Source organism: Coptis chinensis, chromosome 8 (assembly GCF_015680905.1).
Source record: "Coptis chinensis isolate HL-2020 chromosome 8, ASM1568090v1, whole genome shotgun sequence".
Classification (NCBI taxonomy): domain Eukaryota; kingdom Viridiplantae; phylum Streptophyta; class Magnoliopsida; order Ranunculales; family Ranunculaceae; genus Coptis; species Coptis chinensis.
The window spans coordinates 90463801-90491399 of record NC_141463.1 but is presented as its reverse complement, the minus strand read 5'-3'; the positions used below and the strand labels follow the sequence as shown (position 1 = coordinate 90491399).

Here is a 27599-nt window from a genome sequence, read left to right as displayed (position 1 = left end):
TATGTGTTATGTTAAAACAAAAAACAAAGCTACGCCATTATTTCATTATTTCAAATGTACGCATGGGATGAAAAAAAAAACAAATTCTATTGGATATGGATTAGTTAATAGATATGGATATGGATTAGTTAATACTTAATAGATATGGATATGGAATTAATGGATCATGATATGTATTAGTTATTGGATATGGTTTAGTTAATAGATATGGATATGGAGTTAATGGATCATGATATGTACATTAATGTCTATTCTCCCAGGATGCTCATAGTGAGCCACATCAGCAAAATTTTTAAAATAGTCCCTATTTGAAAAATAATTACTTGCCTTCTTACCAAACTAACCCTGAATTTGGCCTGCTCTCTAATTTAATATAAGTCAAAATTGTCTTTTCATGTGTTATGTTAAAGCAAAAAACAAAGCTACGCCGTTATTTCATTATTTCAAATGTACGCATGGGATGAAAAAAAAAACAAATTCTATTGGATATGGATATGGATTAGGTAATAGATATGGATATGGAGTTAATGGATCATGATATGTATTAGTTATTGGATATGGATTACTTAATAGATATGGATATGGAGTTAATGGATCATGATATGTATTAGTTATTGGATATGGATTACTTAATAGATATGGATATGGAGTTAATGGATCAACAACAGAATTCTTATGCTACACAACCGCCTCATCATATTAAAAATCTAAACCCTTTCCTTCTCTATTTCTCACACTCCAATCAAAATCTCCTCTAACAATCGAAATGGTAAGCCAAATTTCATAATCGAGATTCCACCGCTTCACTTATAACCTTATGTAGTTCTATGGCAGATTTTGGGGCATTCTTGGGGGACAAGCTACCTCATCTTTAACGATCACACCACCCAAAGACACATAGATTATTCAATGTTGTTCACTCATAACCTTCTGTAGTTATGTGGCAGATTTTGGAGCATTGCGGGCACAAGCTACCTCATCTTTAACGATCACACCACCCAGCAGACAGATTATTTAATGCTGTTTCACAAATGTAATCATACGCTACCTCATCTTTAATGATCACACCACCCAATAGACATAGATTATTCAATGTTGTTCACTCATAACCTTCTGTAGTTCTATGGCAGATTCTCCAAACAGTTGTGAATAGCCTATAAGAGATAAGTTGAAACAGGTGAAAAGGCCAAGCTATGGAAAATATGGACACATGTATCTCACTAAATTTGCAATTCTGCAACAATGTGAATATCAGTGGTCGCGCTCGGATGCTACAGGAAAAACATCACTCCAAACACATGTGAATTACCTATTGAAAAGGTCCAATCTAAGGTAAATATACATCCATGGATATTACTAAACCTCGGGCAAGAGCAAGAGTCGATTCTTCCCATGCATGGTTATGTTATCAAGAAAAAGGAAGCTTTAGTTCTTCTTTAGGCTCAAATGGCTGAAAATGGGGCTGCTATAAGTAAGGATGAAGAAACTGAACTGGAATTAAGAGAGTACCTTGCTTCTTTGAATTCCAAACTTGAGAAGGAAAATTTAAGAAAATAGTCGGAGAAGGTTTTATTTACGATTGAAAATTTGGATAAAACAAGCATTTTAACACAAAAAAACTGGCACTTTGATTGTAAAGCTACTGAATTGCTCAAAGCTGAAGAGGAGAGAACCAGTCAGATTCGGAGATGAAGCAAAGACAAAGAAAAGCTTAGTTTCATGTTAAAGGAAATCGAAAATCGTAAGAGGAAATCAAAGAAGTTTGAGGATGATGTTGAAGCAAATTGAAGGTGTTATATTGATCGGGTACACACCGCGTGGAGATGGAACTCACATATCAGACTGTTATTTGTTATCGAAGAGAGAGAAGTTATGAAAGAAATTCCAGAGAGTGGGATAGATGAAGTGCAAAAGCTAATTGTTGAATATCATAAGTGTGTCTTCGAATCAGATTTGAAGGACCGTGAAATACAGATACTGGAACGTACAGGAAGTGCAGAGTGAGAGTAACAACCTTGAGGAACTTAAGCCAAACACGGTTACTGCAAACCAAAATAAGGCTAAAGTATTGGATAACACAAGGAGCTTTTTTAAGGTTGCTAATGACGAAAACGAGTCGTGGTCTATATCTGAGAAACTTGAAGAAGTTCTTCAAGAGGCTCGGATGTCCGTTTTGGAAGCGGAGTCAACTAACCCCTATATTAGGATTATTAAGAATGGGGTTTACAGGATGAAAAATGAAGAGTCAACTCCCTAATTTTGTCTCTTTTAGTTTTCTTAACAAACTAAATTATTTTGCATGACAACAAAAGTGTATATTGAAGCATAATAATTAGAAGGTATCCTACATAAGAACTTGGCACAACTGCACAATGGCACAATACTACCGTTTAAATGAAATTTTCACAGATTGTGCTGAATAATAATATGTTTCTGACTTTTTAATGACACATTTAAATAGTACTTCCAACTAAAATATAACTCTAATTTGTAAAGATAGTGGGGGTTATTTGGTGCTTTAAGCATTAAAAATAAAACAGAAAAAAAAGAGGTTGTTGTCTTGTTGATGACTATCTTATGCTTAGTGACACTATTTGTATATAAACAAAAACAGCGTCACACAAACACCTTACCTTGGGATTTGAAATTGAAGAGTGGAGGAAGAGGTCGACAATTAGGGAGGCGGGTATTTGGGCCTCTCAACTCATCAAAGAAAGGGTGGATGCAAGCTTCCAACTGCCACCATAAATTACAAAAATGATAGATAGTCAACTTTGTGAATCAACAACATCATGGCACGTGTCTCATAGAAATAAACTTACAGCAGTGCAACGGAGATTAGGAGAGTACTGGAGGAATCTAGAGACCAAGTCTACAGCTTCTGGAGGTAGACGCTTTTGGAAAACCTGGTCAAACAAGAAAGAATTTGCAGTTAATCTTTAATTCAAGAGGTGAACCCTTTTCTTCCAGTATATTCTAGCCATAGAATAAAATGTTGTGTTTTGACGACCTAACACTGACCAAAATATTGGATGTGTCCAAAACCGGGATAGATTGAAGATGCAGTAAATAAAAAGATAAAAAATGGGTGATAAGATAGCCGAAGGTTTTTTACTCAAAACATTGTCAATCACATTTCAATGTGTACACGTGCTATCTTCTCTTACATATGTAAAAACAAGTGGTGATAAAAAACGACCAGCCCGTTAAAATTAAATATAAATTGAATAACATAAAAAGCCCAATTAAAAGTAACATAACCCCATAATAGTTTAAAAAATAGTAGCAGGCCCGACCACTGGTCGGGCTGCATGGCTAGTGTCTATAATATTTTGAAATCCAACTACCAATAACTGCTTTTTTCTTAGACTTACCAATTTCCCCTAATCAAAATTTAAAGAGAAAATCTCAGGAAATGATATTTCAAATGTGTTTTTTTCATTTTTTGTGTCGACTCATAAATAGGACCATTAAAAATAAAGAGAGTGATTCTCTACAAATCTCTTTCTTATTAGGGCTCAAATAATAATTATTAAATTTTTTAATTAAATAAAAGAACTAAAAACAGAATTGTTGACCAATTTTATAAGAGTAAAATCGGAAGTGCAAATCTAAAATGGTATATTGCCCTACTCTGGATTTCCAATATAGTTTATTGGTGTTGCTTTTTGATTTGGCATAGAGTCCTTGGAGGGAATATCGCCCCTGGAACCAAAAAATCACTCTACGTACATGGTAACTCTAAAGATGCCAATGAGATGATAACTGATAAGGACACACCGTCGGTCACTGTCCCAGTCGAAACAGCATTTACTTATAACTCTAGAAAGTCGACCATGATTAGCGGAAAAAGAAGAAAAAAACAAAGGTGGGCAGTATGAAGTATGAAGTATGAAATTATGAGTAGAGCGAATTCCTTGTCGATCTCCCATGCTGCACTGCGGCCATGCTTTTTCACACAATTTGTTTCAACAATCTCACTATCTCACTGCCGGATTTCCTACGGTGGGAGGATAATTTAATAAGACGTGTATATATAATGTATTGATGTATGATTTCTCCAAAAACGGTTTTATATATAAAAACGCTTTTGTATGTTAATTTTACTGATTAATTGGCACTTCGGTCATGTAAAAAAAACACATAACCATTGGAGCTTCATGTAGATTATAGACCGAGCACTTTAGAATCATTCAATCCAATTTTTTTAACAACCACCAAACCATGAGGCACCTCAATTTGAATTTTAAGGAGGTCATTCCACTTTAACAACGAACTGACATAATCCAATCTCTCATCATATTTGAGGTGTTTTACAACGAAGTAGCAAACACATAGGAATTATGTCACCTCGTCAAGGCTCTTCTCTGTGTAGTTTATCATATGAAAAGCAAGTTCGATTTTGTTGCACAAGTTGCTTGTTCTTGACCAAGCACCAATAATAAATAACAAATCCATCTAGAAATTTTTTATTTTCCAGTTTGAATTAAAAATTAGCACGTCTAATATAGATATTAGCACATGTACATATAGATCCTTTGACCAATTCAAAAGGTACTAGAACTTTTCTATTAATTACACAAAAAATACTAACGGCAAGCAGCTGCCGGATCGCACAATTCACCTGCATGGGGTTGCTGAGAGATCCCATATCCCACGGAAGGTGGTTTTCGTGAGTTTTTTTTTTTTTTTTTAATAGCCACCGTAAAAAAGTTAGTTGCCGCGAGATGATTTTGTTTACTAAAATGGAGTCTTTGTTTGTGTTAATTATCAAAACTCTTCATTAATTTGATTACAAAATTTTTTATATAGCATATAAAAATATTTGCCGAAAATATCAAAATTATGGCTCGATTGTACATTTTTTTTGTCATGGTTTTGGTGTTGTTCTTGGAGTGTATAAATAAATTTTAAAGAAGAAAATAAGGTATCCATATACACACAAAAAATATGTCGCGCCAACTGTTTACAATGGGATATGAGATCTTGTAGCAATCCGATGCCGTGGATTGTACAATATCGCAACAACTGCCTAGTGTAGAACTATAAACATATGAGGTGTAAAATGTCATATAAAAAATAACCATTATTGTTTTACTTTTTTTGTCAAAAATTACTAGTCCCATTATTGGGTGCCAATACTGCGCCACTGTTGATATAGATAGGTGTGTGTATATATATTTCTTAGTAGACTTGCATCTTTCAATAATTGTCTGTCAACAGCGATTTACCCAGTGGGAATCCATTTTTGAGTGCTGCTTGAGAGATGGACGTGACGCGTCGAAAACACGTACACGCACACTACACACAGACCACAGAGGCACAGACACGCTTTTTGTCTATTCTAACAGAACAAAAGTCCACTCCCTCCATCTCCCCAATCCACAATCTCTTTTCTCTATCTCTTATATAAACCACAACCTTGTACTTACTCTTATCAAACCAACACATAATCATTACCTTATCCAACATATCTAAGTTAAGCTTCATCTTATAATAATAACTTAGCAATACCAACATGGTTTCTATGATTTCTCGTACTGGAAGGCAGTTGCAAAGGTACAACCAAGGATGTCGCCAAGTTGTAGGGTGGGTACCTTATTCATAACAACTGAATTCGATGCTCATGCACATAAGATTTTGTGAGCTAATAATATATATGGTTTTTGATGACACAGGTGCATACCCTATAGATATAAAAGTGGTACTAGTAACGACAAAGAATTGGAGGTTCTTTTGATCAGTTCACAAAAAGGCCAATCGAAAATGATGTTCCCAAAGGTACTACTAGTTATCTCATGCAATAGTACATATTTGTTGGTCGCAAATCTACAATTATATGAAACTAATTATAATGTTTCTTTAGGGAGGATGGGAGATTGATGAATCCATAGAAGAAGCTGCGGCAAGGGAAACATTTGAAGAAGCTGGAGTTCAAGGAGATGTTGAGGTGAGTCATGAGTGCAAGTTGATCACATTATTCACAACAGTTCATTGTTGGTGTTTATGGTTATGTTGGATTTTGATTTTTTATATTGATGTGTGTAATGCAGTTTGAATTGGGAAATTGGATGTTTAAAAGCAAAAGATATGGAACATTCTATGAGGGATTCATGTTCTCATTGCTTGTAACAGAGCAGTTAGCCTGTTGGCCTGAAAGAGACGTCCGAACTAGAAGATGGGTGAGTAGAAATACTGCATTACTTTTGTGCTATTGTTAGTTTAATTTGCAGAAATGAATTACGTTTGCTTAGCGTAGCGTGTTGTTCTAATTATATATATCGCCTGAAATGGTTCAGATGACAGTTGGGGAAGCTAGAGATGTTTGCCAACATGTGTGGATGAAGGAAGCCTTGGATGAACTGGTTTGCCGTCTCACATCCTCGAAACAACCTGAGGAAGATGTATCACATTGTTCGCTAAGTTAAGAGATTGAGTCGACCTGTACATATGTGGGCTGTTTATGGATGTACTGATGCACAAACCCTTTTAGCTAAATTCACCACTCGGAGCTGATGCTGATCACCTAGAATGCGGAAACTGTTTGTTGGATTGGAAGAGAAAGAAGAGCAACTGTACATTTTGTATCTGTAATGTGGTTCATTTGTACGCATTTAGGAACTCTAACAGCTAACCGATACAGTTTTGGTGGCAAACTAAATATTAGTTCAGAGTTGGAAATCCGAACATCGTCATGTACATTTTCATATGATTATATACATGTAATAATTTTGAGGCAAAATCAACTCTCTCGCTACCATTTTGTAGTCCCAATATTTTTCTTCAGTTCTTCACTGAGCAAAACTCTTTTAAGTTTAGTAAGGCAATGGGCAAGTGCACTCTTTATTTGACCTTCATCCAAAGGTTTTATCCATATAATGTTTCTAGAAATTGGGCTCTAGACACTTTCTTTAGTGTGTTTTTTGTCTAGAGAAAGACCAATATTATCTTTTGATTCTACTCCAATTTAAAAAACACGTCACTTTTTGGGTGTATTAACTATTTTTAAAACTTCTTATCTCTCATTTTTATCCTTTTATTTGTAACTGCCAATTTCTTCCACAAATAAATAATACAAAAATTTTATGTGCGCAAACTGTAGATGTGTGTGTCAATCGAGGCCACTCATCAGACAAGGGTGTGTGTGTATTGCTCTAAGATGTACTGCAATCAAATAATACAATTGTCTTATAAAAAAAAACCATTTGTCCTTTCACAATTTTACAATTTGAATTACATCAAGCTTAAACATGCTATTCAAAATTATCAAAGATGCATTTTAAATTGTTAAAGTTGTATTGAATTTAGTTGTAATCAACATTTTTTCCGTTTTTGAAGTTGTTTTCCACATTGTTTTGGTCTCTCCATAAATTCATATCATTTTAAATTGGAATTTTGTAGATTTCGGATGAATTTTAATTATTTTGATTAACCCACTATTCTTTTGGTAACTAATTTAGTTTGTAGTTTTTTTTTTTGTTGATAGTTGGCTTATTTAGTTGGGACTAATAAAAGAGATCAAAATTGTAAAAGTCCGTCTAAAATTTGAGACAGATATCAAATTTCAGTTTTTATAGAGGAAAAACAAAAAAAAAAAATTTGCTATTTCTTCTAAACTTAAAAATTTTGCCTGTGTACCTATACCCAATTTCCTGTATAATGTTTTAGTTTAGATGATCTGTACAATTTCAAGGTTGGTGAGAAGGACGGCCAGAGTTCTTCAGCATAGTTAGATTCCACAGAAATAGTCAAGAAGAGCGCCTGACTTTCACACGGAGCCTTTCGAGGTATAAAGTGGACTTTTTCTGCGGCTTCACTTCGATTGATACGTTGTTTTATACAGAGAGAGATATCAAACCGAAAACGTGATAAGAAGGGAGTTTAACTGGAATTCCCAATGTTAAGACCACATCCTTCATTTGAACTAGTTAAACAACAATGTCAGGCTAGTGGAAGGTTCTTGGGTTATACTCGGCCCAAGCCTGATGACTAAACCATTTTTTTTTTTTTTTTTTTTGTAGTTAATGACTAAACCAACAATCTGCCTAAAACATATATTGTTCTTCTGGGAAAACTTGGCAAAAGGTGCAGTTGGTGGTGAAAAGAAATGTCCTGGAAACACATTTTTCTTGGATGGCAGGAATTGACCAAACTTTGTCTTGGATTATTCTGCACTGCCAATAGGTTCTGCTGGTAGGTTATCTGCATCCGTACAATAAATCTATAATTTTGCAGGCGTTGATATTTCATACAAACAATCATTCAAGTGTCTGATATGGGTATCTTAGTATAAATGATTGACAGAAGTAGTACCAACAAGGCAACAATACATTTGGGTAAGTCAAAAAAAACCTTCCATTTTCACAAACCCTTAGTTCTTCTATTGGGGAATGTACAGTTTGTATAGTCTCTTCCATAATAAACAAGATTTTCGATGGCAAACTTCCGCTGCTATGACAACTTGTCCATCTTGAGCCTATTGTGAATTCGGACCACAAGAGAAACCGGTAACCACATTTTGAACTTTATTCATGGTAATGCTTCATAAAGCGTTATCCCGTTTCGTTTGAATAAAATGTCATATGCATCTGACTGCAGCTTCAAAGATAAATTATTGTGGAATAGGACAATCTTATTGCATTCTATTTATATTCTGAAATACTATCTGCGATTCTGAGTACTCCTCTCCCATTCCCAATCAGTAACTTGATACTCGGCCTCTCATAATCATGATGCCCTCCTCCTCCTCCTCCAATTAGCCTCAAACGAGCTAGACTTTGAGCTGTACCCCAGTTAATGATTGCATACAACATTTGACATCATTTCTGCATGCAAGAAAACCATAAGAATCAATAGGCCCACCAAAAGTAAGCTTCACAACCCAGAATGAAATTCAAGACAAGGATAACCATCAATAAATCATATATCCATTAGTGAATTCAAATAAATTCATGACAAGGACAAAGATCAATGGGTCCTGTATGGGTCCATGCTAAGTCGGTTTCCCCTTCACCCAGCAGTCCAGGTTTCTAGAATACAACTCACTATGGTACATAGTACACTAGTACAGCCACCATATTGCTAAAAAGAATTACAAAGAAATAATAGTTTGAGACTTTTTAGCTTTTACCTGCTTGGATCCTTCTCTACTTTGTGCCTTCCCAGGTAATCAGGTCCACCTCCAAGCACATGGAATCACCTTTATCCGGCTCGCTGTTACGCTAAACACTAATTAATGAAGTTCTGACTGGCGGAAGCTTCAGTTTAATAGAATCTACACTTTAATTGAAACACAATTTAAATAAGACCTAAAATTACTCTTTTATTGAATCTCTCAATCACATAAATTTCAACACTGAGGAACCCTAATTACAAGCCCTTATTTAAACTAAACCTAAAAAGCATAAACCAATAGTAACACGACATGTGTCACAACTAACTAATGGACTCGAACCATGGGCTTGGACTCAACTAAGGGGCGCACGCCCATAAAATGTAGAGGGAACATAGGCGCATGCCTATGACACTGACAGACTCGACTAATGTTCTACATCACTAATATCGTGCTAATTCATTAAATCCGTGTACTTTAAATTTAACAACTCCTATCATGCTTGGACTAATAGGACTGCATGCTGAATCATATCTAATAATAGAAAACAAACAGAGCAAGAGTTTTCTGCTTGCTTTTCAAAGTGAAGATACAGAACATCTGAACTGTTATCAAGTTATACCATTTCATAAGCATGTAAGAGCACATACTGTCACATTAAAATCAAATGGCATGCTGTTTATAAGAAATTAAGAATATAGGAAGATGACCACTTTTAACAATTCCCGAATCCCTCTAGAAGATGCAACCCAACTGGTAAAAAGACACTAGTTTTGAAAGAGATCCATGTGGAAAGGTCTTTAAAAGAAAGAATCCACTCAGCTCTTCCTCAAAGTAGGTGAACAGGATTCAACCAACCCCCGCCCACAAGTTTTAGAAGAGTATGCAAAATTTCCACTTGGGATTGGACTTTAATTTAAAAATTGCATACCAAGAATAGCCATCGTCCAATTCTGAGAAGAGCCCAAATGCCTCTTGCTATTTTCTCCAAAGACCATAATAATTGATAGACCTACTACAAAAGTAGGATTTACATTTCCCACCAAGATTACCAAGACATGGACAGCATTGATGAGATCAACAACAGAAAAGCTAAAGTGGACCCATGAAGCACCCATAAAAAAACAGAAACATTAGTTCAGTGCATCGAATAGGTACATGAACTCCCAGACAAAAATTATGTCCAACCCGACAGCTGCTCCCTCAACCAGCAGTCCTAATATACATGGACAGAATAGGTCTCCAGAGTACAACTAACAACGATACTTGGTACGACCATCACATTACTAAAAGAAGAAAGAATGAAAAATGAATATTGTACCTAAATTAATAACAAGTAACTAAAAACTGACAGGACTAAGTGCAAGAAATGAAAGATAACAAATACAATCCCACATGCTTTTAGAAGTAAAATAAGAATAGGCAAGACTAAAAAGACAAGTAAAAGGATCACTCTTACCAATTTGGTCCTTCTCTGAGTGTGTATGCCATTAGCTTTCTCAGAACGCAATAGGGGTCCTAATTCAAGCATGTGGCATTGACTATATTTGATTTTCTCGCACATGCATTTTCCTGCATACTCGAGAGGAAAAAAAAGGAGCCACCCAGAGAATATCATAATGGTTGGACTAACATAACTTCATAGTGAATCAGTTCTCAAATAGAAAACCGAAGTGCCACAGTTATATATTTGCTTGCAGTACAGAACATATGAATCATTACAATGCAGTCTGTCCTAAAATATAGGTGAATGCATGCTATAATTGTAGCTCAAATAGAATGTTGCAAAACAAAAGACCAACTTGGTGGAAATGCACATGAGACGCCATGAAGTCATGAACACATTCCTAAGAAGTAAATGCGCTTGATCAAAAACCATTATTGGGAAATTGAAGAGCTACTAAAAGTCTTAGGACTGAAAGAACCATACATCATAAGAGTTGCTGAGATGGCAACAAGAAATCTTTACCGTGGTATCTATTGTAAAACTAAGAGCAACCCAGACAGAAGTACACTTTTACCCACCTAACTTAACTAAAAACTGAAGGCAATTAAAATGTCAGACAAACAAATTCAGAAAGGGATGATAATAATCTACATTTAAGTCGGTATAAAATGATCCAGATACGTTGACACTCAAGGAGCAGGGCATTACAAAAACATGCAAATATATCATATGATTGCAAGTATTAATGTATTAGTAAGTAGCCTACTATAGGTTTCAGGTGTACTGCATTAATTTTAACTGAAACTAATCAGGAAAGTATTAAAAGGGTTGAAAAAGCATGTTAAAAACCACATCTGGTTCCGTCAACATAGGTCATGGCATAGCAAGAGTTCATGACTTTTCAGGATGTTCTATGCGTAAATAAACTAATAAGGAGAAAATGATAATACAAAAGACACATAGAACAAACAATAAAGTTGTAACTACGAATGAATAAAGTTGTTAATATCAAACCATATAAAAAATCAGAGGTATAAAAAACACGTACAAAGGCTAACTTTGCTCCAGTAAAAAAAACCAAGGATTTTCTGCAGCCAAGTTTTAATTATTATCAGAAACGAATCAAGACAGTATAAAAAGCTTAATCCAGAGAAAAATCAAATGAACAGGATTACAGAAAAGCATGAAGGGCAATATGGTTGGCTCCAAGAGAGTTGGTAGACCAAATTGGAACATCTGTGCACTTTAAGATTTTTCTACACACAAGTCAAAGATACTACTACAATACCATCCAAACCTAATAATAGCATTGTTCGGACAGATGTCAGTTTATCATGGATCAGACTTTGAGCATATAACAGATACGACAATACAATTGGCTCCAATTATCTATCCATATAACATCCGTATGAATACAGTTTCACAGTTATGAGTAGGTATATTCAATTATATCCAATCAAGACAGCATTTGAAAACCATCAGCCAAATACAACATCAGACAGAGTAAAAGATGACAAAGGTTATGTCTAATTGTAAAACATGTAACATACTAATATGTTCAGTAATTACATTGAATAAGAAGAAAAAAAGAATGAAAGCAAGATACATTTGGCTCCAGTAAATAACCAACAACATTTTCAAGATTTAGACAGATTCAGGCTATTCCACATATTTGATTAAAATGTCAACCATCAAGACAGTCTAAAATATGAAAACCAACTTCTTTATAGGATAGTAGTATAGTACAGTCCGATTGTAAAACATCCCCAAGTTCTTTCCATCATTCAAAGCTGAAATTCCAATCAAAGGAAACTCAAACAAAACTTGACCTTCACTACAATCGTCCTGCATATATAAAAGCTTAAAACTTAAGATATTAGTTGATAGGATAAAAATCTGCTTATTCCAAGTACAACAATTTCCAGTTTTACCAGGCCTAACATGACTAATATGTCCTCAAGTATACTGGACTTCCATTTTCATGAAGCTAAATGTTTATGTACTAATGAACATAGCTGCCCTCTTTTTATTCCTCCATCCATGATCACTTGGATATTAAACAACATGATGACCTGTGTTCTCATACTGACTAGGTCTATTCCCCCACCTCTAATGACCAAAACAGCAAAAGCAATATGGTAAATCAACATGCATTATACAAAGCTAGGTTACATGGACACGCCATATTTTGAAAAAAATCCGTGTCGGATACGTATCCATGTGTCCATGTCGGACACATATTGCATGTAATTTACCTCAAATTTTGATATTTTGCGTGTCCGACAATTCGTATCCGTGTCCGATACGGCATGTCAATGTAACCTAGATACAAAGAAACAAGGAACTTTAGGAAAGAACGACAAATATAAAATCCCGAGTTCATTAATTTCTTTTGCAGAATCACAATTGCTCATAAAAACAATCAAAGAGTAAAATCATGCTTTGTGGCACATAGCGCCTGATGGAAACATACCTTTTCCAAACTGCACATACAATGCCTCAGTTCAGATATTACAAAACTCACAAGGCTCACAGCTAATTTTCAGCCTGGGAATATAAACTTAAAATTTAACATTAGATCATAGTATATTAAGAAAGAATACTGAAACACAATTATTTTATTGCTAAATGAGAACCTACACATTTGATTCATTCTTTTGTTGATTCAAAGCTGCTCACTGAAATTAAACAACCATAGAACTGGTACATTTATGATTCCTTGGAGGTAACTTACAAACCCAGCAGAAAATATTACCACCAAAACCAATTCTCTAGAAGGAATCCACTTATACACCAAAAAATAAAAAAATAGATTGATCTATATATTACTTGATATCCAACTAAGAAACCAACAAAACTGAGCCTTCACTCAATGGTTCCACTTACAACACACAAATGTAATGAGATCATCTTAGAGGATATAACAAGAAACCTTGTTCTTCCAACCTTCCAACTCCATGCAGTTCCTGCTTCACAAGGCCAGTGACAACCAATAAGGCCCTCAAGTATGTATTGAGTTCCACTGTTGTGGAGCCCAAGGCTCCATTGGAGACTGCTCATGCGTAAAAGTCACCCTCTTTTTCCCTCTGTTACTCCTCCACCCATTACTTGTTTGATAGTAATCACCCTGGAACCTTGTCGTCTTATACCTTGACATGTGCTGACCATCGCTTTCTCTCTTCCTCCAATTGTCATTCTCTCTTCTCTGGTTTCCACTGCCCCAAGAATTAGTTAGGTTCTCAAACTGATTACAAGCTTTATTCGTAAGGGTGTTCGAACCCCATGGTACGGCTTTCCAGCCTCCACAGCTGCTCTCCCAAGGATTATCTTTATTAATGCCCTTCTTATTACCACCTTGCAGATTTGGCTCATCCCCACCCCATCCTGAGGGTACAATAGGTTGATCTAGAGGAGGAGATAACTTGTTAGAAGTCCTACTTGGATAATCATCGCCATCACCCCCTTCAGAGGTGATGATAGGCTTCATCAGACTGTTCAAACCCCATGGTACATCATCCCAAGTATTTGTATTTGTTTTCCCATATTGGACTGTCCAAGGATTATTCTTATTACTGGCATTTTTATCACCATCTGGCACATCAGCGTCATCATCACCCCATCCAGTGGGGACAATAGGTTGATCCTGATAATTATTAGTATTAACAACCTTATCAGCATTTACATCCTTGGTCTCCACGCCAGAAAATTCTGGCACTTTCTCCAAATCCAAGTAAAGCTGATGATCAACTTCAGCATTCCAATCGATCTCATCAATGTACATGTATGGATTAGGGATAGAGATTTCACAAGGAAGGCGATTAATCATCGCCCAGTAACGGGCTTTTGCATTGTGAAATGCCTCCTCACCAGCTGAGTCGTCCCACTGTAATACATCCTTATAAAGGTACAAATCCTTGTGTGCATGCACAAGCCGACCCCATGGGATTCTACCAACAGTAGTGACAAACCTCCTCTCCCATGAAGGCACATTAGGCTGCGCGGGCTCCCATGAAGGTCCACTAGGTTGCTGCCAACTTCCTGCCAAACATAAAAAGTTTCCAAATCAATATTTTACTCTTAACAAATCAACTTTATTTAATCCAAATATAGAAAATAAAAATCACAACAACCAAATATCATAAATATGAACATCTTCCATAAACAACAAATAAACCTAAACAACAACACTCAAAAGTTAAAATTACAAAACTTCTAAACTAGACTAAGGGCCTTTTTAAACTAAACCATATATGACAAAAATTCCAAAACCCCACAACATAATGAAAAACTCAACCTCATTATCCATAATAACAAATAAAATAAAATAAAAAAACCCTAGAACATCCAAATAAACACTGTAATCCTCACATCTAAAACAAGCCCACCAAATTTTAACAAAAACCCATAAAAAATAACTTAACTTTATTCAATTCTACCTACTTAACTAACTAAATAACTTTTAAAAAAAATGATCAGTAGCAGAAAAATAACATACCAGCTTGCTGTGGGGGTTGTTTTCTGTAATCTGATCCTTTGAAATTCCTTGAAACAGGTTGATAATTATAATTATTATAATTCTCACTTCTGTTTCTTCTCCAATCATCCATCTCTCACTTCACCAACAACACCACTTTGCTAAAAAAAAAACGAAGCCCAAGCTAGTTTTTTTTTTTTTTTCAAAAAACTTTCTTCCTTCAAATTTATAATCAGAAAAAGATTTGGTCTCAAAACTTAAATCAAAATAGAAACTTTTTGTTGAAAAAAAACAGAAGAGAATTTCGAGAGGAAGTCTCAAAAGTAGAAAAAAAACAATTCTTTGTTTGACAAAAAAACAAGTCGCAGGTTTGAGTTTATATATAAATTTTTTAATGTTATTGTAAACCCAAGGTTACTGTCGTCTCTAACTCCCTAACGGTTAGATTATTATTAGTTTTGAGTAACACGAATCTCGATGTAAGATTTGATGGTGTTGATGTAGGGAGAAGATTTGACTACTTGTTCGAAAAGGTAAGTGATTTTGCCAGTTAAGTAAAGTTCTTAATGTCAAGGAGATAGATATGGTAATTACACGTGTGATTGGTACCTTGGCAGGAAAACGAGTCATTATTAAATTCGGTATTTTTACAATTATCCAAACTGTTTTTTCTAAAGCTGAGCGCCTGAGCACATTGTTTTACTTTTTGTGGAATTGTTGTTTTGATTCATGACTTGGAACTTATCCGTAGTTCCGTACCCTTTGAGGCTGCTACACTCACACATAAAATTGACACATTTATCCAACAGAGTGACATAGTAAATGATATATGTCTTATATCATCGTGTTACACGTCATGTATCATCGTGCTACATGTCATGTATTATTGTGTAAGAAAGTGATACGTGACATATATCATCCGCCACGTCACTGTGTGGGATGAATGTGTCAATTTTATGTATCACTGTAGAATTATTGGTACCCTTTTACCTAGTTAGGAGTTTTCTTGATTTTGTTAATTAATACTTCTTTTGCTCGGTTTTAAAACAAGATAAGTAGTGTTCATTCCACCTTGATCTTTTCTGATTGCTTTAACTTGGAAAAGAAAGAAGAATAGAAATTAAAAAAAGAAAAACAATATTTACTAGTGCGATCTAGGCTTTGCAAATGTATGTAATGTGTGAAAGTTTTCTAGCCATGTAATACTAGGATTCTAGGAACCTTTGAGTAACATGGGATGTGGAAGTTGGTTTTTCGACTAAAAGGAAGTTTTAAGTCCGCGGTCGTGTTTTAAAGCAAATATCTTTATTCATACTCCTTTAATTAGGTAGATAGGTTGCAAAATCTGGTTTATTTGGACAATTTTAGGTTGTTCCTTAATTATTCATATTATATATACTAGTAAACGGGTACGTGCGTTGCACGTTTTAGGAAAGGAAATTGGGGTGGAGAAAATCAAAGGAATAAATGCATGTAAATTAGAATAATAACATATTACATTTGTTTGAATGGATATATTATGTAATATGTTTTAGATTAATACAAATGAGGTCCGACAAAAAAAAACTTCAATAAAAAATAACACTTCAATACGCTTTGTGTTCTTTGTCCAATTCAATTTTTGTTTATTTCTGCACAAAGTCGTAATAAATATATTCGAAGATGTATTTAACCACCTGTAATTTAGTCAATATATTAGTGCATATGCCACAAACTACTTTACCAAAAAAATAGGTATTATGTTGATAAAGTTAACATTTATGCTGCTGGTTGTGTAATTATCTTGTCGAGCATTTATATGTGATTAAGGAACATTGTTGGATTCATATGAGTATACTATATGTAAGCAGATATAAGAATATTATATCATGGTGTGCAACATAATTGTTATTCTACACTGGAGAATAAAATATCTCAAAAAAAATGCAAGAAGAATAATTTTTTTTTTATCATTGTTTTCAGGATGATCTAGCGAATCCATCAGCTCTTTTTTTTTTGTCGTTTTAAATATTTTGGTCGGTTTAAATAAGTAGGTAGCTTGGACAAAGAAAGAAATTATAGCTAGCTAACAAAAGCAATTATTTATTTATTTATTTAGAAACGATCACATTGAGAAACAATTAGGAAAAATACATTGGACACTCTAAATATTTGTTCTATATATAGATCTATTAAAAGCGGATATAATATGTGGAGGGAATTGAATGTGTAAATAAAAAAATTCGGAAGATGGCTATGTGGCAAGATTACCATTAAAAAAGCTTTAACTATAATATATTTTGGTCGGTTTAAATAAGCATGTAGCTTGGACAGAGAAAGAAGTTCTAGCTAGCTAACAAATGTCATTTTTATTTATTTATTTTTATATTTAGAAATGATCACATTAAGTAACAATTAAAAAAAATACATTGGACACTGTTGATAGTTGTTCTATAGAGCTATTAAGTCGGATATAATATGTGGAGTGAATTGAATGTGTAAGTAAAATCTTTCTGGAAGATTTCTATGTGGCAAGATTACCATTTAAAACTTTCAATATATTGTTGATCTCATTTCATGTTTATGGAGATTGAATGATTCAAATGACCAAAGTAGTAATATTTTCAAATCATCTGTATGGAGGCTAAAAAAAAGAAGAAATTATGGATTCTAGTCGTGTTGAATTATATCTGTTTCACCACGTAGTTAGTTGCACAATCCTTTTGATCAATTCTTGCATTAGCTATTGGTCCTCATTCTGAAAATGCTATTATCACCCAACTCCACATATGGTACTTTGACAGAATGCATAATGAAAGAGTTGAGAGACGTTAAAAGCATGATCTATTGTGCATCTTACGTGTTGACTCACAAAGTAATAATAAAAACATCAAAGACGAGAGAAAAAGCCGTGAGATACAATGAAGAATCTCCACTTGACCAAGAAAATGGAGAAGACAAAAAGCCAGAAAAATAAACAAAAAAGGAAGAGTTATTATGACAATAATAGGGTCACCAGAATTGTGTCAAACCTTAGAAAAAGATGTTCATATAACGGTAACCACTATTCAAAATTGATTGGTGCCAAAAGTAATGATTGTATCCGATAATGACAACATGATTTAGGAAGAAATCCATGAGTAAACCATCAACACCCCAAATCATTGAACACCTTCTGTAAAAAAAAATCGATATCTAGAGAATACCCAAACTCTGGAAAAAAAAAATAAATAAAAAGTGCAGTATACGCTCAGTCATAATTCCACGTAACGGAAAATTAGGAAGAGAGTGAAATAATACCATCAAAATGCACTGAAAAATGAGTAAACCATCAACACCCCAAATCATTGAATACCTTCTGTAAAAAAAAATTCAATATCCAGACAACACCCAAACTCTGGAAAACAATAAAAGTGCAGTATACGCTCATTTTTTCCCTTTTTTATTTGGAAAATAAGCTGAAACAGTGTGTCTGTTTGGCGAGGCAGTCTTCATTTTAGAAAGTAAAACCCAATAGAATAGCCAATTCATTCCATCTGTGAATTTATTGTGATCAAAGGTATATAATTAGAGATCAGAGACCAATATGTAGTCCACTTCGTATACTAATTGACAATATTGGGTTTTACCCTTCTATTCTAACAATTTGCTTTTTGAAGGGGCAGCTGGGGAAACAAATGTATACACTTTGGGTTTCTCAGGCACTGCTTAAGATGCTCTGACAGAGAAAGATATTATATCTGGATTACCAAACAAATACCACAATGTTCTCTTTAACCCTTTCAGGAATTGTAAACAAACATATATTTATGTCCACTGACAATTATCTCCAACTACAAACTAAGTGGGATTTGTCAGCAAAACAGAAATATAGATAGGAAATCATCAACAGTTTATTTGAACTCACAGTTTTCCTGACAGCATAAGCATGAAGTAATTTTAAATATAAAGATACACATTACTAAATATAAAAGCAAATTCGACAGACTCTTGATTCTAGACGAAAAATAATAGTAAGGGCATACCATCTCCATAAAAGAAACCCAATACACAGATGTACCAAGTCATTCAGCTGCCGTCAGCATTCCTTTGCGGTTTTTAACGATTGCAACTACATCCATATTCCAAACAAAATATATGAAATTACTCTAGTCACCCTTCTGCAACCTACAGCATGTTGTACGGTGGTTGCTTGATGTTAATTTTGCTCAGTAAGAACCCAGTACCAATTCAAAATTCCGTATCTGATACTGATTTATAGAGACTGATTGGCTTCAATTACCAATGTACTGATTTCAACGTATTCTGATTCGCTCTTTACCTTTTTCTCTTAGTAAAATGCTACTTAATCCGAGTCTCTCCATCAGTATATTATCAATTGTATCATGTATGAGAAACTGATGAATACCACAGATTGGCATCGCTTTCAATAGAGCTTCTCCATTAACCTGTAGCGGGACAAATTTACAGAATACCATTGTTGTAGATCATGAAAGAAGCTTTATGATGACTCGCGTAAAAGTATATAAATCCATATACAGAAGAAGTGATGTTTCATGTAATTTTTCGAAATCACGTTTACTGATTCAAAGCAGGTTAAGGGCTGAATCCAAACATGTAACCCCTCACAAAACCATAAGGATCTATTGGATGATCCAAACAGATACTTCATAATCCAAATGTAGATATACACTGAGGAAAGTGAACATATCGTGCAAAAAAGGAGCCTACGACTGCATCATCAAGCAAGAAGGAAAAGCAACTTCCAGATACTATCTTGTGGACACTGATCTCAAGTAATGATACATGTCAACCCAACCTTGCACAACTGAGTATTACTTACCAATATCTAATAATATCCTTGAAGGAATTTACCGTTGGCCATGCTGAAAGCATAACCCAATACCTTTAACTTTCTAAAGCAATTTAAAAACCATATTTTACCACACTAACCTATTTTACCACACTAACCTAAATTTGAAAAAGAGATCCTCCTTCCTCGTATTTCGGTGTCAACTTCCACTCTATTTATGACTCCAGGATCTCTTCTCTTACCTTAACTAACTTTTGACGGAAATCAAGTACCCCTCCACCATACCCAACGGTAATAGTGATCGGCTGCCAGTCATTTGCATGAACTACATTCCACTTCTTTAAAGTAACTACAATATTGAAAATCTGAAGTACGTCACCCAAAGCTACATCTTTCAAGCTCAAGCAAGAATTCTTCAATGTAATAGCAGCTTCATACCTAATATAAAATGACAGACCTTTCAATTCAGAAACACAATCTTAGGGAACAAATCAAAATGTAATACTTATAATACCTGCAACGAGATGCACCCAAATCATTCCGTCCAATAAGAGTATTTAGAAAAGTGTAGATTTAATCCCATACTGGTTCTGTGTATAGCGTGGTATCACTACCTAATGGGTTTACACACTTCCATATTGATTCATTCCTGCCAGTATAATGGGTTTACACACTTCCATAGTGACTCATTCCTGCCAGTATGACTCAAGATTGTTTTCTCACAAAAATTGTTGTACATTCGCAGAGGCTTAGCTAGTAACAGGAGAGGATATGAAGCGAGTATTAGTTGTTTGAAGAGACAAATCAAAGGACTCCCCTTCAATACCATCTGGCGAACTCCTATCATTCAGGAGCTCAAGAGATTCCACAATATCGGACATTATTGGCCTGAACTCTGGCTCAGTCTGTTGGCATTGCAGAGACAAAATATCATATGCTGTTGATATGCTAATTTTTGAAATTACAAAGTAATGCAACTGAATGCATATCTGAAATACATATAAAAGGTGTTTGAATGTTTGATTGACCTCACCTGAATACAGAGAGAGACAATGTCAGCAAACCGAGAGAGGGACCTGGAGGAGAACATTGGTCACGTATCTCCATTTCATTAAGATAATAAAGTCATTTGATTGATTTGGTGTTTTAATATTGAAAAATAGAAATAAGTCAAATCACACTGATTCAGTGAAACCTTACATTCAAACAATCTTTAGGAATAAAAAATCGCACGCAAATACCCCCTTAAGACAAATGCAACAGGAAAATTCATCACTTGCATCAAAGCCATGCGGAATAAACTGCTCAAACGATGCAACCCTGCTCACATGACATTACAATGGTTGGCTTAATCAAGTAATGGTCACATTTGTTTACCCTCTGGGACATAATTTCAGATCTACATAGCAGCAGTGTTGGTGTAATGTAGCCTCTGTAAAATGTGTAACACAAAAAAAAAGTAAATCAATAGATAATATGTCCATGTATTCCCTAAAGAACTGATTATAACATCCACTCGCAATACCCTTTCCATTATACAAAAGCGTTGTGCAAATCTATAGAGTAAACCAAAACCAAATCCACATAGCAAGAATACACTAAGTAATCATGAGTTAACAATTTAGTGTGGACAATATATAAACTTAAAAGTGAAGGGCCATAAACGAAGAAAAAGTTAAATAGGCTACGTACTAAAAGGTAAAGAAAGGGAGAAGTTTTTGGCAACGCTGCATTTAACAATGGTAAACTGAGATAATGTCAAAAGCAATGCATCCAAAGTGCAAGAATCTTTTTTTTAAGATGAATGTAATGTCATATTACATTGTGAGGCAACACGTAAGATGAATAAAGAACCACAAAAGATTGGTAGCAAACACCCAACTAAAGATTAATATTATTGTAAACAAATAATCCAGAGAACAAAATTTTATAGAGCACTATGAAATCATTCGAAAAAAAAAAGAAAAACTAAAGATGTACTTATTATAATATCTTGAACTGTGTCACTTTGTGCAACTTTACAATGACTGCTATCACTCTAGTACAACGACTAATACCATAAAACTAATGCACATGAGCGTGCCTTGATACTACATAAAATTTTGAATGGGAAATGCTATGAGGACTTTTATTAAACTGCAAACTCAGAAATGGATTTCGGAGATGAGCATTTGCAAATTTTGAACAACACCATTGTAATTAAACGCGTGCCTTGTACCAGTTTTTCATTTCTTTATCTTATAAGACATTCTATGTAACAGAAACTTATGACATTTGTCAAGATAAATAACAACTAAGAAGAAGAAAAAACGAAAGACCGAGTAAATTGTAAAGACTTAAAAACCCAAAATTCAATTCACAGTAGTTTCCCTCAAAGCACGAAAGCAACAACTTGGTCAAGGCAAATAAAAGAACAACAAAATTGACGTTTACCATAATTTTGAAAAACAGGAACCTTATCCTAACAAAACAAATTCTGCATAGACAACATAACCAAAGAAAAAGAAATCACTTACAAATCCCTAAAAGTACAGGATCTTGATATTATTTTTTTCTTCACTTTAAGAAATACTCACTTGACTTTAACAGAAGAAATAAAGTTTGTTTCCCCGAATTCAAATAATGCACTTCCTTTTATTACTAAGAGAAAAGTTTGTAATTTTTTTAAAGCAATTTATTAAAAGGACTCTTAATAATGGAAGGTATAACTTCAAACCTGACAATTAAATGAGTAACAACTAAACAAAGCTAAAAGATGAAGAATATGAAGAGCATACAATAAACATACCCAATCTTCCGTGTGGAGATGAAGAGCAGATAAAGAAAGTTAATGTCTCAAAGAAAGCATCGTTACTCTTTTAAAATGGTGCCAGCGCAAAAAAATTGGAAACCAAACTTGTTCCCTAAACAAAATTTAAAAGTAAATTAAAAAAATAATAATCTAACCTCTTCCATGTGGAGAGAAATTTTCAAGATGAAGAAGAGAGATTGTTGAATACTGAACTTTTTCTTTGGGAAAGTATCAAACGGTTGGTTGGGGAAAAAATAACTGAAAACTTGGTTTAAGAAAATGGGGCAAATGATTAGAAGACCATATCTTTAAGTTTAAGTTTGAGGCGGAAGTTGGGTAAAAAAGTCCCGAATGATAAAGGCACCATTCTGTGGAACAAAAAAAAAAATAGAAAAGGAAAAAGTAGGAAATAGAACAATACGAAAATAGAGATTAGGCAACAGAGATTAGGACCAAACCTGAACTCGTTACTTAGAAAGCAAAGATCGTTCTCCAATACTGGTTGAACAAAATACTCCTTGTCCTCTTCATCATCTGCAAAAAAGTCCTAAGTAATATGACCAAAAGCTGCCAGACGCAGATATACAATATATTTCATCATCAAGTAAGTTTCATCATAATAGTGGGCGATAAACAAAAAAACGAAGAATTATCAATTAAGGAGCACATAGTGAACTGATGCGCGCTCTACACAACAACAAACAAAAAAATAAAATTTAAAACACTGAAGCAAAGCGTCACTGAAATTTTTGCATTTAAGAGTTCAGTTTTGCAATCAAAATAAGAAACTGAAATTAAAATTAAGAGTTCCCATAGAATTCAGTTTGAAGCGAAAAGAAGAATTAAGAGAGGAAAAAGTAAACAATGAGAAAAATGCATACTAACCTTTAAAATGATTGGCTATTGGTTCAATAGAAATTGTTATGATGGAGAGCAAGTTAGGAATTATCAAATTTGTAGTTTCGATTTGAAAGTTAATATGGGTATTGGCCAGGAACGAAGAAGACGAGCGGTTTTTTTTTTGTGAACCCGCCCAAACGGTGTATCTGTCTCTGTTTGTCGAAGAAGTTGACATTTATAGTTATGGGAATACTTTAAATGACAAATTTACCCTTTAATGAAGAACAAAAAAATAAGTGGTTGTCTAACTTTCCGGTACCCTTCCCATTAAAAACTTTGGTGTAAAACCGGGAATACGGGAACTAATTGGGAAATCTGGTATCCGCTTTATATATAAGATGACAAATTTACCCTTTTAATGAAGAACAAAAAATAAGTGGTTGTCTAACTTTCCGGTACCCTTCCCATTAAAAACTTTGGTGTAAAACCGGGAATACGGGAACTAATTGGGAAATCTGGTATCCGCTTTATATATAAGATTAGTTCCTTTCTCGTTGTTTATAAAAGCGAACATTTTTAGATTTATTTAGCAAGACGAGAAATGATTTTTCTATGTTGTATTTTTTTTTTCTATTAACCAGAAATGTAGTTTATATTATTTTTATATTTAACAGTAGTCAAGTGGTAAAAATTACAAGGACTCATATTATGCATGCTCTATGAGCGTGTACTTATACGCCGTGAACGTGTCAACCAAATTCTATCAAAAATCGAAATATGATGTATCACAGAAATTTATATATTAGATAAAATTTAATATATTTATACAACAAAAAACTTTGTACATAATAGAAAAAAATATTACATTATTATTATTACTTTATTTTGGCTCCCGAAAAAAGGTATTATATTATTTTTTAAACATGAAATAAAAATATAGTTAAAAATAAATAAATAAATAAATAGAGATGAAAAAAAAAAAAAAAAAAAAAAAAAAAAAAGAAAAAGTAAAAGTAGAGTTTTAGGATTTGTAAAACTTATGGAAATAGAAATAGTAAAATAATTGTTTTTGTTAAAATCAAAGATGATATTAGCACATGCAAAAGAAACGTGATGTGGGGAAATGTTGGAGCCCACCTACGTTTTGAACTCAACGTGGCAACAAATAGAACAATAATCTTAATTACATGTTTGACCCTACAATAAAACAATTATTATAATCATATATTCATAGTATTTTAGAAATTCATGATATAAAGTAAGGATAAAACCGTCCAAAAAAAGTGACCAAGAGTCACACATTTTTTATTATTTTTCAGTATTCCAATATTATAGAGGTGGGATTTTTAAAATAGTAAAGATTTGTGCCACTGATCCGTACTCCAACTGAGGTACTTACATATGACCTAATACATTGTCTGATCTTGTAGTATGAAAGAACAAACCAGGATTTGGGATAAATCTCTCTCCACTCAAATTGTTAAGTGAAACACCCCCGTGAGCAAGCAAGTACATTAAACCTCCTTTTTTAAAAACATAAAAACAAAATGAAATCATAGGAAAATACCCCTTGTAAAATACCTCCTGGGGTCTCTTCCTTCTTCCCTTCCTCTCCCTTCTTCAAAAAATAAGAACCATACTACAGGAAAAAATAATTAAATAAAAATCAACGTGTTATAACAATGAAAAAAGCAATGATGACATTAAAAGCTAAAATATAATATAAAATATAATAATTGTTTTTATTCAAAAAACCAAACTTAGTAGTCAAAACCCCCAAAAAAGTCTTTGCTTTTCATATTGTGATTGTTTTAGAAACAAAAAAAAAACAATTTTAAAATGAAAATAATATGCAGATTTTAGACTTATATATGAAAAACTTGTTTGGTGATTCAACAATTCAAAGTAAATATTGTTATGCAAAAACTTATTTTTGTACTACAATTTCTATGCAAAACAAAATTTGCATAGTATAGTACATATGCAAAAATAACTTTTCATATGCAAAAATAAATTTGCATATAAATTTTAAAACTGATTTTTGTACTACAATTTCTATGCAAAACAAAATTTGCACAGTATAGTACATATGCAAAAATAAATTTCACAATGAAAAAATAATTTTATATATAAATTTTAAGACTGATTTCCGTACTACAATTTATATGCAAAACAAAATTTGCATAGTTTAGTTCATATGCAAAAGTAAATTTTCATATACAAAAATAAATTTACATATAAATTTCACTATGAAAAAATAAATTTGCATATAAATTTTATTGTGCAAAAAGAAAATCATATGACAAAATAAAATTGCATATCAAAATAACCAGTTTTAGCACAAAAAAAGAAAAAAAAATAGAAAAGTTGAAGAAATAGAATAATCAATGAAGGTTTAAAGCTACTTGTTATAAAAGATGAACTTAAAAATAAAAAAATGCAACTTTCAAAGGATCAATGATTTTTTCAATGTTGAGTTTTATTTCTTCAAATGAAAAATGACGATAAGCTAAATTTGCACTAATCTTCAATTGCGAAACTAGGAAATCACTATTTCAATATTGTTATTAGGGTATATCGAAAAAAAAATTTTGGTTGGAAAGTTAAAATTAGACCTATATTTTATTCATTTTGTGAAAATAGAAAGGTTATTTAGTAAAGCCATGAAAAGAAGGGGGTTATACCATATGGGTGGAAGGGGAAGGGTTTATTTACATGTACTTGGAACCGAACGAGGGGCTGAGGCCCATTTCTTGCAGAACAAACTATATCTAAAATGACTAACTAAGTAACCAGTAACCAAACTAAGAACATACTTTTTACTAATAGCATCTTTATGTGAGATACTATCCTAGTATCAAACACCAAATTTCCAATAATTTGATGTTTTTTTATTTTCAGGACACATATTGATGAAAACACAAAAAAAACACTAAATTGGCCAAAATTTGGTTTCAGCTTTGGTGTTGTATCAAATCTCTCTCACAGTTTTTTAAACACCGCGTGGGCTTCAATCACGCGGTTTTCGCAAAACCGCGCTAGAGATTTGGACAGAGAAAAAAGAAGAAAGTTTATGTGCGACACATTGTGCGGTTTATGGAAAACCACGTGGGATTGGGCTTTTAAGATGGGCTTCAGTAGCGCGGTTTTGAGAAAGCTGCATGGGCTATATAGCACGATTTATCTAAAACCGCGTCATTTGATGTCGAATATTTAATGTTTCTCCTTAGATTGGTTGGTGTTTTTTTAGTTTGGTAAAAAATTTAGTGTTTTATTAGTTTCTCTCTTAAAGATTCTCAAAAAGTAACCAATAGCATTCCAACTCTATATTACAATACTTAACCATTAACCACATTAAAAACAATCCCCTTGAAATATAACATCTAGCTTCCGTTAAACTAAAAAAACACCCAATTCATTTCAAAGCCTTTCAGCTTTCACTTCTTCAGCTGAATTTGCAGTCACTTCTTTAGTAGCAGCACGCCAGCACCTAGGATATTATATTGCCATTCATGTCTTTATCAACCAACCCCAGCTGCCCAGCATAGCACACTTTTTTTTTGGCTGATGATTTGATCTGCGTCACTATTGATTCCAATTCACCGCCTGATGGTGCTATAATCCAACTACTTGTTTGTGTAGCACAGACGTCAGAAGCAGCAGGTACTTGGAAAACAGCATCCCTTGTGCCAAACTTGAACACTAGTATTCCCGCATGCATATATAGTCCGAGCTCTATAAGCCTCTCTATAAAATTATATTGTTCATGAGTTGCACTAGCTTGATATATACAAAACACTGTTTTTTAATCCTGATTTATTACAGAGTTTATAACTATTTAATACTACGAATTTTCATTTTTTTTTTACTAAATAGTATCCAATTTTTTTTCTTGTCTATCAGTACTACGAACTTCCAATTTAGAATTTTCATTTTTTTTTACTAAATAGTGGGCTAGAGAGTCTCATTTAAAAAAAAATACAACTCAAAAGCCCTATCTATAATTTTTTTGGGTTTTAATAGCCCTTTTTATTGTTTTACCAAAATGTCCCTAAGTGTTTTTTATAAAAATCTTTATCTATCTAAGCTTTTGACTCGAGACCAATGGGCACCTTGTTATTTTTTTTAATATAAATTATTATC

At 33.7% G+C, this 27599-nt stretch overlaps 2 protein-coding genes and 3 long non-coding RNA genes across 6 annotated transcripts; 1 reads left to right on the top strand and 4 right to left on the bottom strand.

Moving 5' to 3' along the window:
- Positions 1-867: 867 nt before the first annotated feature.
- On the bottom strand, positions 868-2969 carry LOC147484243 (uncharacterized). The gene is made up of 3 exons (XR_015206996.1): positions 2823-2969; positions 2634-2736; positions 868-1154 (listed from the first exon to the last, which is right to left on the bottom strand). It is a non-coding gene; the product is annotated as an uncharacterized LOC147484243 (long non-coding RNA).
- A 2242-nt stretch (positions 2970-5211) lies between these two features.
- LOC147484242 (nudix hydrolase 18, mitochondrial-like) lies at positions 5212-6774 on the top strand. The gene is made up of 5 exons (XM_086576539.1): positions 5212-5589; positions 5679-5781; positions 5867-5950; positions 6054-6182; positions 6300-6774. Exons 1-5 carry the CDS (start codon positions 5519-5521, stop codon positions 6426-6428), a joined length of 516 nt encoding a protein of 171 aa, XP_086432665.1. The 5' UTR covers positions 5212-5518; the 3' UTR covers positions 6429-6774.
- Positions 6775-8244: 1470 nt separating this feature from the next.
- LOC147484241 (uncharacterized) lies at positions 8245-10564 on the bottom strand. The gene is made up of 2 exons (XR_015204452.1): positions 9131-10564; positions 8245-8825 (listed from the first exon to the last, which is right to left on the bottom strand). It is a non-coding gene; the product is annotated as an uncharacterized LOC147484241 (long non-coding RNA).
- Positions 10565-13156: 2592 nt separating this feature from the next.
- LOC147484240 (FK506-binding-like protein) lies at positions 13157-15386 on the bottom strand. Its single transcript, XM_086577184.1, has 2 exons — positions 15055-15386; positions 13157-14597 (listed from the first exon to the last, which is right to left on the bottom strand). The coding sequence occupies exons 1-2, from the start codon at positions 15164-15166 to the stop codon at positions 13561-13563; spliced, it is 1149 nt and encodes a 382-aa protein (XP_086433310.1). The 5' UTR covers positions 15167-15386; the 3' UTR covers positions 13157-13560.
- Positions 15387-18980: 3594 nt separating this feature from the next.
- On the bottom strand, positions 18981-23639 carry LOC147484239 (uncharacterized). 2 transcript variants are annotated; one of them, XR_015206769.1, is made up of 6 exons: positions 23502-23639; positions 23075-23150; positions 21026-21257; positions 20859-20901; positions 20340-20730; positions 18981-20263 (listed from the first exon to the last, which is right to left on the bottom strand). It is a non-coding gene; the product is annotated as an uncharacterized LOC147484239 (long non-coding RNA). The 2 variants fall into 2 exon arrangements; XR_015206770.1 differs by having other exon boundaries at positions 21026-21145.
- Between the last annotated feature and the right edge of the window lie 3960 nt (positions 23640-27599).

Coding starts and splice junctions, on each gene's coding strand:
- LOC147484240 (XM_086577184.1), bottom strand. CDS start 15,166: ATGGATGATTGGAGAAGAAACAGAAGTGAGAATTATAATAATTATAAT. Junction 14,598..15,054: donor ACAACCCCCACAGCAAGCTG/GTATGTTATTTT, acceptor TATGTTTGGCAG/GAAGTTGGCAGCAACCTAGT.
- LOC147484242 (XM_086576539.1), top strand. CDS start 5,519: ATGGTTTCTATGATTTCTCGTACTGGAAGGCAGTTGCAAAGGTACAAC. Junction 5,590..5,678: donor GGATGTCGCCAAGTTGTAGG/GTGGGTACCTTA, acceptor TTGATGACACAG/GTGCATACCCTATAGATATA. Junction 5,782..5,866: donor CGAAAATGATGTTCCCAAAG/GTACTACTAGTT, acceptor ATGTTTCTTTAG/GGAGGATGGGAGATTGATGA.